The 15,754-nt window shown below is 37.8% G+C and overlaps 1 protein-coding gene across 1 annotated transcript in view; it reads left to right on the top strand.

Moving 5' to 3' along the window:
- The window catches only part of TMEFF1 (transmembrane protein with EGF like and two follistatin like domains 1), a 90,784-nt gene that overhangs the window by 23,721 nt on the left and 51,309 nt on the right, over positions 1–15,754 (top strand). Inside the window, exons 2-3 of the mRNA XM_061163533.1 lie at positions 1,964–2,073; positions 11,242–11,371. Coding sequence (XP_061019516.1) covers positions 1,964–2,073; positions 11,242–11,371 — 240 coding nt within the window. The remainder of the gene's footprint in view (positions 1–1,963; positions 2,074–11,241; positions 11,372–15,754) is intronic.

Genomic DNA, 15,754 nt, shown 5'->3' with positions numbered 1-15,754 from the left:
AGCCAAGGTGAAAGGAATCGAAGGATGATCATCTCTGCCTTGAATACTATGTGAAACATTGAGAGCGACAAAACAACTGCATTAGTTTCCTGTAGTTTTTGTTTCTGCTCATCTTCTAAAAAAATTTTTTTTACACATATGCTTGAACTTTAGAGCAATCCAATTCTGTGCACCACCCTAAATCCATTTAAGGAAAAGAAAAAAAAATTTTTTTGTAACCTATAGTTACATAGACATGCCTACTTTAGTGCAATGCTTAGTTCAGGGTGGTTACTCCAATAAGTACCCTGACTGTCCACTCCTTGGGTGTTTAGGTACTAGACTGTCAGTTCCTCAGAGGGTCAGCTGGGAGTGGGAGACCTGAGACACATGGCAGAGACATATTACAGAGCACTGAGGACAGTGGGGGCAGAGAGCGGCGGTGATGGTCAGCCAGGACGCGTTGCACTAGATAGAGAAATAGGGCCGCCTCCAGTCAGTCCACTGAGGCCTGCTTTGAAATCTAGAAGTAGAAAACAACCAGGGGTGAGGGACTGCAGGAGAAATGCTAGAGGAGAGATGCTTGCCAAGACCTCATCTCCATCTAGAGCTGCGGGCGGTCTTGTGCTCTTCCCAGAGCATCTCAGCTATTGAGCCACAGAGTCGGGAGCTAACTTGGGCTTCTCTGCTTCCAGACTCATGAATTCACCTCTTCACTGGGATGAGTTGTCTTTTTTTTTTTTTAAATAATGTTTGTTTATTTTTGGCTTTGTTGGATCTTCGTTGCTGTGTGGACTTTTCTCGAGTGGTCGTGAACTGGGGCTACTGTCTAGTTGTGGTATGTAGGCATCTCACTGTGTGGCTTCTCCTGTTGGGGAGCGCAGGCTCTAGGGGGTGCAAGCTTCAGCAGCTGCAGCGCACAGACTCTGTTGTGGTTCCCGGGCTCTGGAGCGCACAGACTCAGTAGTTGTGGCACACGGGCTCACTTGCTCTGCCGCACGTGGGATCTTCCTGGATCAGGGATCGAACCTGTGTCTCCTGCATTGGCAGGCGGATTCTTCACCACTGAGCCGTCAGGGAGGCCCTGGGATGAGTTTTTAAACAACCATTTGTTAATTGTTTATGTAAGTGCATTTGTTGTTGTAGCTCTCATTCCCAGTAGGGAGGATATGAAAATTGGCTTTGTAGTGGTTTTCACCCAGTTTCATGTGATTGGCAGCTTTTCTCTAACCTGGAAGCAATTTATTAGGTTTCCTAGAGAGATTATTTTGATCGTTCCAGAATAAGACTGACAGTCTTGGAACAAGCACAGAATGACTGCAGAATACTAGTATTGTTGATAGGCTCTGCTTCCTGTGGTAGTAAAATTACATCAATCATTTAAATATCTTAAATCTATGAAGATTTTGAACCTCTTTCTTTTCATGTAAATGCCCCATATATACCTATGGTGTGAAATACCGTATATATCTATTGTGTGAAATTCAAGCTTACTTTTATCATTCTTTTGTAATTGAAACTGTTTATCTGTCTAGAGTGATTAATGATCATCCAAAACTTATTCTGGGTATCAAAAAAGTCAAGATTTTTTTTTTTCAGTTATTCTTATTGGCTGCCCTTAAAAGTAACTCAGTCACTAGAAAAATAATCTAAATTATTAAGATAATAATAGTAAAAGGACTGTCTTAAGCTCTTGGCAGGCAAAATAAAAAAATTCTGTGGATTTCCCTTTTGAGAATTATGTGAAATCCTGAAATTTTGAGCTTTATTTTGCTTTGCTTTATGTGATTTTAGGCGCATTACCATGCACAGCTTTCTTTGGGGAATCTCGAACAGTTTGTGTCCTGTAGAACTTAATTTTTGTATGTTGTGACTTATACTTGTCCTTAAGGTATAAGGATTTTTTTTCTCTCATTTGTATATGCACATTTCGATAAAAGGGACACACACATATGTATATGAAACAATTTTTCCTCTTTTACAGAATTAAATGTGAGGGAATCTGATCTAAGAGTTTGTGATGAATCATCATGTAAATATGGAGGAGTCTGTAAAGAAGATGGAGATGGTTTGAAATGTGCATGTCAGTTTCAGGTAAGGAAATCAAACCTCTTTTCAAGACTTTTAACATTTGTCATATTTTGTAATTCTACATTTTTTTAAATTAAAAAACGTATTAAAACACCTTGAACCCTGCAAGAAATTTGGGTTCACAGCCCACTGATTCTTTCTTGTCAAATGAAACGCTACTGTTTGTACCTTCCATTCTTTTCTTGAATTATAAGGACAGACTGGCTCTCATAGGATGTGAAAATGCCTTGAAAAAAAATATTAAAAAGGTTTTATTCAAATGTAAGGTATAATTGTCACTGAAACGTACAGATTGCAGTTCAGTTCAGTTCAGTTGCTCAGTCGTGTCTGACTCTTTGCGACCCCATGAATCGCAGCACGTCAGGCCTCCCTGTCCATTGCCAACTCCCAGAGTTTACCCAAACCCATGTCCGTTGAGTCGGTGATGCCATCCAACCATCTTATCCTCTGTCATCCCCTTCTCCTCCTGCCCTCAATCTTTCCCAGCATTAGGGTCTTTTCCAGTGAGTCAGCTCTTCGAATCAGGTGGCCAAAGTATTCGAGTTTCAGCTTCAGCATCAGTCCTTCCAATGAACACTCAGGACTGATCTCTCTTAGGATGGACTGGTTGGATCTCCTTGCAGTCCAAGGAACTCTCAGATTGCAGTAGAGTCACTTATTTAAAATGTTGGTCTTTTTTTCCCCTTTCCTTCTCTTTCTGGTGTTTCTCTTTCCCTTATTTGCTTATTTCCCTTATTTTTCCCTTATTTGCTGCTGTCCCATCTTTTTTAGGCCAAAGAACATGACTGCCTCAGGTTAGATCCAAGTTACAGATGGACTAGAAAGGGGGAATCTCAAATGAAGAGTGCGAATATCTCTGTTTTTCAGATGCTCTTTTAGTTGTGAGTTTGTAGTCTAAAAAAGCAAAAAGAATGGAAGTGAAATGTGCTACATTTTTTTTTTTCTTTTGATTGTGTTGCACAGCTTGCGGGATCTTAGTTCCCCCGACCAGGGACCATTGTTCACAGAGTGGTCCCTTATTCAGAATTTCTGATGAGACAAAAAGGAACTAGAAATTTTAAAATTCATGATCTTATTCTAATTGTACCTACCATTTTGGATTTTAAAGGAAAGAAAGGGAACAGATTAGGAATAAAAGCATAGGATAGTCAGTATTTCTAGAAAGCCTATACAGCTTCAGGCATAATTGTTTTTGATCCATCTGAAAGTAGATAGCATATTTCCCACCCTTTCTTAGGATATTGTAATGAGAATCAGAATAAGAAAGAGACCTTGAATATGAAGCCTTTTTGAAAACTGTTAACTATCAAGATTATTTTCATTAAAAGAAGTAGAAAGTTTAAGTAAAGGAGGAAGGGGTTGGGAGTATGCTGATGACGAGCCAAAAATGTTCCCCTTGGTCAAAAGGGACTTTACAGTCCACGGTTTATTGACAATAGCTACCTTTGAAGTGGCTTAGCTAACCTTGTGCCCATCCCTCCATGGTTCCTCATGTACCAGTAGTCAGGCCAGTGTAACTACTGTTTATAAAATAAATAATCAACATGGACCCACTGTATGGGACAGGGAACCCTACTCAGTATTCTGTAATAACTTACATGGGAAAAGAATCTTAAAAGGAATGGATATATGCATATATAACTGAATCACTTTGTTGTACACCTGATTTAACACAGCATTGTAAATCAACTATAATATAAAATAAAAATTAAATTAAAAAAATAGGCAGTGTTATGTCTGCTTGCCTTCTTGCTCTCTAAACCTTCTTAAGAAGGACAGTAACTAAGGTGGGCTTCTTTGCTTAAAAGAAGGTGTTGATGTACATGGTATGTACCAAGTCCTCATGTACTTTTACTTCTTCTTGTTCTTCATGTTAGGTAAATTTTACTTACCTACATCAAGGTTCACTGATCTTTTTTTCTGTCATCACCATTCTGCCATTCAGTGAGTCTTTACTTTGAGATACTTTATTTTTAGAATTTATAGTTTCTGTTTGAGATTTCTTGTCTTTTCATTCCTTACAAGCTTATTTTCCTTGAGCATAGATATTGATGCTCTAAGAATCTTTGCCAGTTTCAACATCTGGGACATCTCAGGGATCATTTCTATTGATTTCCTTTTCATTTGAGAATGGATTGTGTTTTCTTTTTTTTTCCTGTTTATTCTGACTGTATCCTACACATTGTGAATGATATGTTTTCTCGTGTTTGAATTACGTTCCTCTGAGTATTGTCGTTTTTGAAACAGTTGAATTGACTGAAAAACAGCAGACTTTGTCCTTCCTGTTTGGGGAGCAACACAAGTATCGTTTATTTCAGTCTTAGCTGGTCCACTTGGAGTGTGCCCCATGAGTGCTTGGTTCAGAAGTCAGCCTCGGAATTTGGGCTCCCTGCTCTCTCTCTCCTTTTTGAGACTTTCTCGCTCACTTTCCAGTGGCTTTGGTTGCTCTGAATTCTATCCTCTGGGTCTTCATGCAACAAAGATTGCAGGTTTTTTGTGGGTATTTTAGCCATCCTGGGTGGGGAAAACCGGGGGTATTCCCCTCTTCCAACTGTTTTTTATTTCCTTAGGTTAAAGTCCTTGATGTGGAGTTGTCGGGCCAGTGGAATGTTTGTGTACAGATTAGCATTCTCACCAAGAGTGGTGTTACCAGGCTGCTTGTTTCCTTTCAGCCTCTTGGTAGTGAATTTTGTCAGTCCTTTTAAATTATATAAATCTGAAAGGCAAAGAAACTTTTTGCATTTGATTACTGGAGAAATTGGAAATGTGCCATAGATTTATTTACCATTTTTTGTGAATTAATATTTCATATTCTTTCTATTTCGGGGAGTATTTTCTTTTCCCTGTGTTGATCTGTAAAGATATGTGTGTATACTATATTAATAAAATATAATACGCTGTTTGTGTTGTTCTTATAATACTGCTTACTGTGCTGAGCATTTTATATCCATTAACTTCTAAATATTTTATACATATTTATATATAAAAGTTAACTTAAGCTCTTATGAAAACCTATGATGTAGGTATCATTGTGATACATTTTTTTAAAGTGTGGTATTTGCCATAGTAAACAACTTGAACATTATATAAGGAAAAAATGTCTTCCTTCCACTCCAGACTACCAGTTGCTTTTCTCAGAGGCAACATCCTGTTAATTCTTACATTTCCTTTTAAAAATATTCTGTATTTTACTAATACATCAGTATTTTACTTTAAGTACTAAGTCATTTATGCATGCATGCTAAGTCACTTCAGTCTTTTCTGACTCTTTGTGACCCTATGGACTGTATCCCACCAGGCTCCTCTGTCCATGGGATTCTCCAGGCAATAATACTGGAGTGGGACGCCATGCCCTCCTCCAGGGGATCTTCCCAACCCAGGGCTCAAACCCACATCTCTTATGTCTCCTGCATTGGCAGGCGGGTTCTTTACCGCTAGAGCCACCTGGAATATATGTAATCCATATAAACTAAAATACCTTAGAGATGGTTACTTTTTAGTTTATATAGATTATAAAGAAATCTCTATATATTTTAAAGACGTTATCCTAGTGTTATTTTAATTTTATGTTTTTTATATAAAGTTTTACATTTTCATTTTATATTTATCTTTGTCTTCATGATTCTGCTTTTCATCCTCAAACTCTTTCCTTGCAGCTCTAAGATTATAAAGCCTTTTGACCTTTTTAACATACTTGAACAGCTAGAGAACCTTCTCATGATCTGTCTGAATCCCTTGTATTCTTACCTTGTGGCAAAGCAAGAAAGAAAAAGAAAAGTTAGGGGTTTAGATCAGTAGACATTTACCCAGAGCTTACTTTGTGGTAGGTGCTGGGGATATAAAGATGTTTAAAGACAAATTACTTACTTTGCAGGAGCAAACTGCCTAAGGGTTTACAGCGTTACTTGATCCTGCTGCTGAGCGAAACTTTCTTTGACTCCTTTGCCTTCTTTATACGCTTTTAAGTCTCTTCAACTTAGACTTCCGTTCTTGCTGGTTTAAGAACAATGACCTCATGTGCCCATTAAACACTCTTCTGTGGATGCTTTAGCACTATCTTTCAATTCATTTAACAACCTTGCTTATGATTCATCATGCTTTCAGTGTCAAGCTTTCAGGGGGCATAATTGAAACACATTTTAACAGATAATAATAGGATTTTAAATTGTAAAATTGTTTTGTTTAGCCTGTTAATAGGAGCTATTACATCTTGCCACATACATAAACAAGATTGCTTTTATTAATTTTGAACAAAGAAAAATGATCAGTATTGCATCTTTTCTTTGAAACCTGGGTAATATGTAAAAAGGAATGCCCGTGGCTTTTCCTGTTTTCTTTCTTCCCCTTTGTTCTGACTGGAGTTCTCAGGCTGATATCTTTTTTCCTGAGTTTCATAGTATTTGCTCTAGCTAAGTACTCTGTCCTCTTATTAGACTTTTGTATTAGTCAGGATTCTCCTGAGAAACAGCCAACAAGGTATATTTAGAGAAAAGAGAGAAAGAAATTACCAGGAATGGGCTCACTCAGTTATGGGCACGAAGTCCCATGATCTGCAGTCCGCACGTTGGGGGCCCAAAAAGGCTAGTAATGTGGTTCCAATGTGGATCTGAAGGCCGGAGGGTCAGAGAACTGATATGTAAGTCTCAGTCTGAGTCCATAGGCCTGAGAACCAGGAGAAAACCAAGGTCCCCGCTCAACCAAGGTCAGGAGCTCATTCTCCCTTCATTTGCCTTTTTCTATTCAGGCCCTCAGTGGGTTGGATGATCCCACCCACATTGGAGAGGGTGTTTATCGGTTCACCAATTTAAATGCCAATGTCATCGAGAAATACCCTTGGCAGATACATACAGAAATAATATTTAATCTAGGCACCCTGGAGCCCAGTCAAGTTGATACTTAAAATTAACCATCACAGCCTTGTTAATATTATTGTATTCAGCACAGTTCTTGACACACAGTAGGTACATAATAAATGCTTGAATGGATGTGGCTGCAGAGTTGTACACTGCTGCATCTTTGTAAACTGCTTCAAATCACTCTTCCAGGTAAAGAGTAGGTATGGGGGAGAAATGGGGGAGAGTTCTTTCCCCCAGCAAGAGTGACAGTAAAGAGGAGGCACACCTTCAGTTAGAGTCATGCCCGAGTCAGAAGATGCATGTTGTTAAAATTGCCCAAATCATTTAATTTTTCTATAGCGTAATAAGAAGCTCCTAAAAGCCACTCCTGGAAACTGACTGACCAAGGAACTGCAGGTTTGCTTTTCCCATCGTGCTCACTCCTTGGTATGTGCTTGTTAGGTTGCATTTCAAGGACATCGCCTGTCTGTTTCGAGCTCCCTGCTCACTACCACCAAGTGACATATAGTGAGATCCTGCTGAAAAACTGGAGCGTGTAGTGGTTAGAAATTAGGAATTAGTTGTGATCCTAGACAATTACTTAAAACTCAGAAATGATAATGTCTATAGCAGAACCAGCAAATGTTTGTTGAAAATTTACTATGGCCAGATATAAATGCTAAAGATGGATTTCTCTTATTTAATCCTCATAACAGTTTTGTTAGGTAGATACTATTATAATTACCATTTTACAGATAGGGAAAAAAAATGGCATTGGTGCTAATCTGTAGTCACATGAATGGTTGACCCAAGATTTGAACTTAGCATCTGACTTCAGAGCTCTGGCTCTAAGCGCTGAGTACTGGAGTGGGTTGCCAATTCCTTCTCCACATGTGCTTTGCAGGATTGTTATATTTAAGTTAGTTTAGGACATTTAAAGTTGCAGCCAATATTTACTAGATAGAAACTCTTCGTTAAATGTTAGCTATTACCATATAGATTCTAAGCCCTATCAGACTTAATAACCCTTTTTTATAACCAATAATTTGTATTCCATTTCTTTTCTAAAATGAAATTTGTAGATAATGTAGCTTACATAAACACGTAATTAAAGAAATCAATATAATGTATAATTGAAATGTAAAGGAGAAATAAAAGGAATTTATAATAAAATAAGTATTTCAAAATGTAAATGCTGGGACATGATTATACCAGAAGACAATGTAGGAGTCCATTGCTGATATCTACTTAAATGAATATTTGGGTTTTTAAAAAGATCATCATCAGCACTTTCGTACCAGTAGTGCTTGAAAACAAAAAGTAGAAGTATGGTGAGTGCTAGAATAAAAACTACTAGGAGAAGCTAGAGCAGTCTTATTTGTTTATGATATTACCATAGCTCCTACGTGAATGGCTGGAGATGCATTCAGAGATTGTATGGTGTATAAAAAAAAGAAATTTTCTGGTGTGTATGTTGTATGGAACTGCCCTTTCCTTTATGGTACTTTGAGCACTCTTAGAATCCATCTGCTAAATGACAGTAATGACCTCTTGTCATCAGTTCAGTTCAGTCACTCAGTCGTGTCCAATTCTTTGCAACCCCATGGACTGCAGCATGCCAGGCCTCCCTGTGTATCACCAACTCCCGGAGTTTACTCAAACTCATGTCCATCGAGTCGGTGATGCCATCCAACCATCTCATCCTCTGTCGTCCCCTTCTCCTCCTGCCTTCAATCTTTCCCAGCATCAGGGTCTTTTCCAGTGAGTCAGTTCTTCACATCAGGTGGCCAGAGTATTGGAGTTTCAGCTTCAGCATCAGTCCTTCCAATGAATATTCAGGACTGATCTCCTTTAGGATGGACTGGTTGGATCTCCTTGCAGTCCAAGGGACTCTCAAGAGTCTTCTCCAACACCACAGTTCAAAAGCATCAATTCTTTGGCGCTCAGCTTTCTTTATAGTCCAACTCTCACATCCTTACATGACCACTGGAAAAACCAAAGCTTTGACTAGATGGACCATTGTTGGCAAAGTAATGTCTCTGCTTTTTAATAATGCTGTTTAGGTTGTTCATAACTTTTCTTCCAAGGAGCAAGTGTCTTAATTTCATGGCTGCAGTCACCATCTGGAGTGATTTTGGAACCCCCCAAAATAAAGTCTGCCACTGTTTCCATTGTTTCCCCATCTATTTGCCATGAACCGTTGGGACTGGATGCCTTGATCTTAGCTTTCTGGCTGTTGAGTTTTAAGCCAACTTTTTCACTCTCCTCTTTCACTTTCATTTGTCATGGTGACAACCAAAAATGCCTCCATGGGGCACCCACCGCTAGGGAGCATGAGCACCTTTGTGAGCACTGTATTAGAAAGTTGTTAAGCATTGCTGAGTGAAGAGTTAGTTGGCTTGAAAAATCCATAGACTTGTATTTGACATCTTGGAGCTTATGGTCTTTTTTGTTGTGTTGTTGCTAAATATACCTTGTATAATTACAGAGTAACATTGACTCCTGCAGACATCATGTAAGCTTTATTGTGTACATGTTAGGGGAAGAGAGTAAAGGAATGTGATCCTTGGAAGAATTGGAGGAATATAGGAAGGCATCCTAAAATAAAATTTGAGTTTTAACTAAAGTTCATGTAGGAGTCTGGTGATAGTGTATAGCAAGTCAACTTGGTTATAAAATATTTTATTAAAAATTGTTTTTACCAGTGCTTTACCTGAGGTAGCATGCCAAATTTATGGTTCATAAAGTAAGTTGACCACTTTTTAAAAAGTAAATGAATGATGAAAGTAAGCCTTGCTCATTGCAGAAAAATGGAGAAAAACAGAAAATCCTAAACTTGGAAATAAAAAAATATGGTGACAAGTAATGTGAAAAATTTATTGATATTTTCTTCCAGGATTTACTCTCTGAATATTTATTTTTCTAAATAATTCAGATATATATATAATTTATCTTCTTGCTACATTTTTATTTTATATTATCATATTATTTAAGAAATTTGCATTCAGTTTTGTGAACTAGATACTGCATTTAAAAATGGCACAAAATTCTCAGAAGTTATATACTTGGTATTATCACCTGCTTTTCACCTAACATCATCTTTTTATGTCACACAGTATTCTTATAAAGGGCAATGCTCAATGACTCTTTGAATATATATAGCGTGCTTTAAAATAAACATTACCTTATTGGATACTTAGATTTTTTCTTGTATGTTTTTGATATGAATACATTTCTATTTGAAATGACTGTAATAAATTTTCATCTATTGTACTTTCCTTCAGATAGATCCTTAAATGTGTAATTCTAGATCAAAAGCCTCATTGCTTTTTTAGAACTCTTAAAATGTGTTGTTAAATTGTATTCTTAAAAGATTGAGCCAGTTTAAATTATAGCAGGGCTATTGGTTTGCAACTAAATTGAGTTTTTTGTTTGTCTAATAGCCAGTTTTATAAGGTTAAAGTAACATCTTATTTTCGTGTGCAACTCTGTTAGTAAAGGTCAGCATTTTTAATATACTAATTGACCATTTGTTATCTTTCTGTAAATTTGTCTTTTGTCCATTTTGTATTAATTGGTGCTCTGTTTCAGTGATGATAACTTGTATCATGTTATACTATTATCTCCCAGATTTTAAAACGTTAATCCTTTATATTTTTGAAATATAGAAGTTTTAAAGTTTTTTAAACATACTAATTCAGTGTCATTTCTCAAACCTGTATCATTTTTTTTCTTTTCATCTACTAATTCTTCAAGGTCCAGTTCACGTTTCACTTTCTCTGAGGAGGCTTTCTTAAATACCTTATGTCTTACAGTAATACGTGTTAGATATTATACTTATCTGTACTTTTGATTTGGTACACGATCATATATATATACACACATACATATATTTCATATTTATTTGGCTCTCTAATAAGATTGTAAAGTCTCAGAGAACAGAGCTCATGTGTCTTCCATAGCATTTACTTTGAGACCTTTTATACTAGAGGTGTTGAATAAGTGAATTTGGATAGTTTACATCATTAGTGCTTATTCCAAACATTGGGAAGAATCTCCTCTTATACTATCTCCTTGGATCGCTAGCAAATGATGTAGATAGGATAGAGATTTTCATTCTCATTTTTATGGATAGTTGATAGTTAAAATATTTTCATTATAAATGTGAAAAAAGGTATGAGAAAGTAGCATAGGTCTTCTTTTTAAAAACCAAATAAAAGAACAAACTTCTCTAGTAGAAGTGTGTTACAATACTATGGCATTGCATTCATGAATATGAAATGAACTGTTAGTATTCATGCCTCGTTCTGAGAATTTATTTTTGTTTCTTTTGCAGTGCCATACGAATTACATTCCTGTCTGTGGATCAAATGGGGACACGTACCAAAATGAATGCTTTCTCAGAAGGGCTGCTTGTAAGCATCAGAAAGAGATAACAGTAGTAGCAAGAGGCCCATGCTACTCTGGTATGTGTGATACTCTTCTGAAGAAATGTTAGAAATGGTTCCGCCATACTAAGATGAAGTTTCCAGTCAGAGGTTTATACCCAAGACTGCTGTGTGGATTGGGATGATTATGTGGGAAGTGGGCAGGGCTTCTTTTAGCCCCCATTTCATGTTGTTTTTTAACCCCAGGTGGTCTCTCTCATTACTTCTGTGTTACTTCTTAGGATGTTTTTAATGTTTAATACTATTTTTGGTGGAGACTTTGCTTATCAATTTTGCCTTATAGTTTGAACATTAGGCAGAATAAGATTTGGGGGAGGGTAAATGCTATGAGATCCGTTTTGTTAATTTTTATTTTGGTGGGAGGTGGAGTGGGGAATATGGTAGAAACTCATTAGTGGCATCCCAGGAAGTGTTTGTCCAAGCTCTTCTCTTTGTATCTTTTCTGTTTGCCAGCCTTTGTTACCAACCTCCTTCCAGTTTTTGTATTTACTTCTTTTTTCCTTACTGAATTATTTGTTGTTGTTGTTACTAAGTGGTGTCTGACTCTTTGTGACACCAAGAACTGCTGCATGCCAGGCTTCCCTGTGCTTTACTGTCTCCCGGAGTTTGCTCAAATTCATGTTTATTGAGTCAGTAGTGCTATCTAACCATTTCATCCTCTGTCGTCCCCTTCTCCTCCTGTCTTCAATCTTTCCAGCATCAGGGTCTTTTCTCACGAGTCAGCTCTTCGCATCAGGTGGCCAAAGTATTGGAGCTTCAACTTCAGCATCAGTCCTTCCTATAAATATTCAGGGTTGATTTCCTTTAGGATTGACTGGTTAGATCTCCTTTCTGTCAAGGGATTCTCAAGAGTCTTCTACAGCATCACAATTCAAAAGCATGAATTCTTCAATGCTCAGCCTTCTTTATGTCTTCCTAAATTGGTAGTAGTCAATTTTGGAGGGCATTACTGTAAGAAACCAACAGTAATGCCTTGGTTTCTTATTTGTGTTTGTATGTGGGAGCAGGGATGCTGGTGAGATATTATAATAGAATTATTGTATGAAGGTTAGCAGTAAATGTGGAGACTGTTCTGTATATGATTACCCCATTTCCTTTTTTTTCCTATATACTACAGTGCCTGTGTTCAGAGTTTTTATTGGGGCTCTATTACATAAGCATGACTGATTGATTGTCCGTGTGGTTGATCTCAAACTTGGTCCACTAATACCAGGTGACTCAACGCCTCCGCTCTGAGCTGTGTGGTTGGTCTTTCTGGTGTGAGTCAGCCCCCACTCTAAGAACACTGAGCGTGGCCAGCCCCACCCTAAGATCTGATGTGGTCAGCCTCCTTCCTAAACATCAGTTAGTTGCCTTCTAGAAGCTGCGGGCCAAGGTCAGATCTCTCTTTGGGAAAGGCCAAATTCTTTTCCATACACTAAATAATTAGGTTCCCTTAAGCCAGTAGACTGTCATTTGATATGGTTCTCACATACTTTTCTAGGTACATTATATTTCACAGACTTGATTTAGAAACTAAAAAGGAATATGGAGTTCTTTATAATCCCAAATTAATTATGCATCATTTATGAGGAGTTTAAGATGCCAACTGCCTTGATAAACAATGAATGTTAAACAAGGGGAGGCAGAGTGTTAGGCTGGAAAGAGCGCTGCGCTAGGCTTAAAAAGTCTAACTTAAATTAACTCCAGCTCTGGTTTGCTGAATGACCTTGCACAAATCACTTAGCTGCTCTGAGGCCCAGTTACATACCCACATGGTTTAGATGGTTATCGTCTCCTGCAGTTAAGTGAGGGTTGAATGAGCTGAGCTATAAGGTGCTGCATTGATCTTGTTATCTGCTGGGTGGGGTTTCTGTTCTGTTATCTAGTCTGGTGTAGGTCCTGTTTGCTGTGCTAGAAATAACATTCTCCTTTGCTTATTTGAGAACTCCTTTTTTTTAATGCTTTAATATTGAGCTTAAGTCTTTTCTCCCCTCTGAAATCTTTCTTTGGCATCTCCTGGCAGGATTTGTTCATGCTTTGTGCATATGTCTGTGTACATATCATACTTCATTTCATTTATCCAACACAGATAAATGTGTTTATCCTTTAGCCAGATCCTGTTTCTGAACAGGAAAGTAGTATGTCTTGCCCAGGGAGGATGTCATAATTCCAGGGTTGGAGTGGGGGAAGGTGTGTGCCTAGTGAAAATCTAATCTACAGAAAGAACTCAACCTCATTATCAGAGTAGTCACAATATATTTATTTCAAAATTTTAAATGACCCTAATGGAAGGCGGTGAAATATTATATTTATTAAAATTGGACATTGGTTGAAAAAAAGGTTGGTAGTGAGTATCTCCTGCACTGGGTGTGTCTTATTTATCAGTTTGTACCTATTCCTTTTACTTTGTTGTCTAACACATAATATGTACCTAGTCAATGTATATGGAATAGAAGGGAAAGAGAGTTTTCCTGAGAAAAATTTGGTAATAAAAATAAGTCAAGTTCCCTTCTTGTCTTTTTTCCTGCTCTTTCATCCTTTCTTTTCCTCTACTTAGAGAAGATATTTTTCATGGTTGATCAGTCCATGAATACACTGTAAGACTTTGTATAAAATCCCATGAAGTGTTCAAGTTCAGTTCAGTTCAGTTACTCAGTCGTGTTCAACTCTTTGCGACCCCATGGACCGCAGCACGCCAGGCTTCCCTGTCCATCACCAACTCCTGGAGTTTACTCAAACTCATGTCCATTGAGTTGGTGATGCTGTCCAGCCATCTCATCCTCTATTGTCCCCTTCTCCTCCTGCCCTCAATCTTTCCCAGCATCAGGGTCTTTTAAATGAGTCAGCTCTTTGCATCAGGTGGCCAAAGTATTGAAGTTTCAGCTTTAACATCAGTCCTTCCAATGAACACTCAGGACTGATTTCTCTTAGGATGGACTGGTTGGATCTCCTTGCAGTCCAAGGGACTCTCAAGAGTCTTCTCCAATGCCACAGTTCAAAAGCATCAATTCTTTGGCGCTCAGCCTTCTTTACAGTCCAACTCTCACATCCATACATGACTAGTTGGAAAAGCCATAGCCTTGACTAGACGGACCTTTGTTGACAAAGTAACGTCTCTGCTTTTTAATATGCTGTCTAGGTTGGTCATAACTTTCCTTCCAAGGAGTAAGCGTCTTTTAATTTCATGGCTGCAATCATTATCTGCAGTGATCTTGGAGCCCCTCAAAATAAAGTCAGCCACTGTTTCCACTGTTTCCCCATCTATTTGCCATGAAGTGATGGGACCAGATACCATGATCTTAGTTTTCTGAATGTTGAGCTTTAAGCCAACTTTTTCACTCTCCTCTTTCACTTTCATCAAGAGACTCTTTAGTTCTTCTTCACTTTCTGTCATATGGGTGGTGTCATTTGCTATCTGAGGTTATTGATATTTCTCCCGGCAATCTTGATTCCAGCTTGTGCTTCATCCAGCCCAGCATTTCTCATGATGTACTCTGCTTATAAGTTAAATAAGCAGGGTAACAATATACAGTCTTGACATACTCCTTTTCCTATATGGAACCAGTCTGTTGTTCCATGTCCAGTTCTAACTGTTGCTTCTTAACCTTCGTACAGATTTCTCAAGAGGCAGGTCAGGTGGTCTGGTATTCCCATCTTTTTCAGAATTTTCCACAGTTTATTGTGATCCACACAGTCACAGGCTTTGGCATAGTCAATAAAGCAGAAATAGTGTTGAAATGGGTGATATCTAAAATGTGTATTTTTTCCAGTCCCTCTTGTTTCTACCATGATTGGGACTTTGATTATTGTCTTTGGGAGATTGAGGGTGAGGGGGGATGGGAGTGATATTGTGAAGGAAGTCCGCTATTCTCGAAAGCTATCTGACAGACTGAAATGCATTTTTCTGGTAAATTCTCCCTAGAAAGTGCTGGATAGAGTGTCAAGTTCACCACTTGCCATCTCGGCTCCAGGCTGATGATGCTACAGTCTTGCCCTCTTTTCAACATGCTCTGTGCCATATGTTGGTTCTTTCAGGATTATAAAATACATATTTTAAATTAATTACATTTTACACTGGTTTCTTGCCTGGTAACTTTGAGGGAGGTTCTTTAATTTGATTAGTAACAAGTTTTTCACTGACACCTTGGTGAGATTCTTTCTGGTAAGGTTTCCTGGAGGAAGTTAATTTCATCAGTATTAAGAAAACCTCAACCTTGAGGTTCTTTTCTTCTAAACCTTAGGTTTATTCATATCTTTTGGCCTTTATCCACAGATTTAATTAAGATTTTTGGAGCAAGACCCAAAGCTTTTCCTCCCTTTTTATTAAAAGTAGTTTATTTATTATTCCTTTAAAGCTTTAGCAAAATTAAACATTTCTTCTACCTTTTAAGTGAGTTCATTAAAATTATTTTTATTTAG

This window comes from Dama dama, chromosome 16, assembly GCF_033118175.1.
Source record: "Dama dama isolate Ldn47 chromosome 16, ASM3311817v1, whole genome shotgun sequence".
NCBI classification, from domain to species: Eukaryota; Metazoa; Chordata; class Mammalia; order Artiodactyla; family Cervidae; genus Dama; species Dama dama.
Note: the sequence above shows the minus strand (reverse complement) of the source record. Positions and strands in the feature narration are given on the sequence as shown.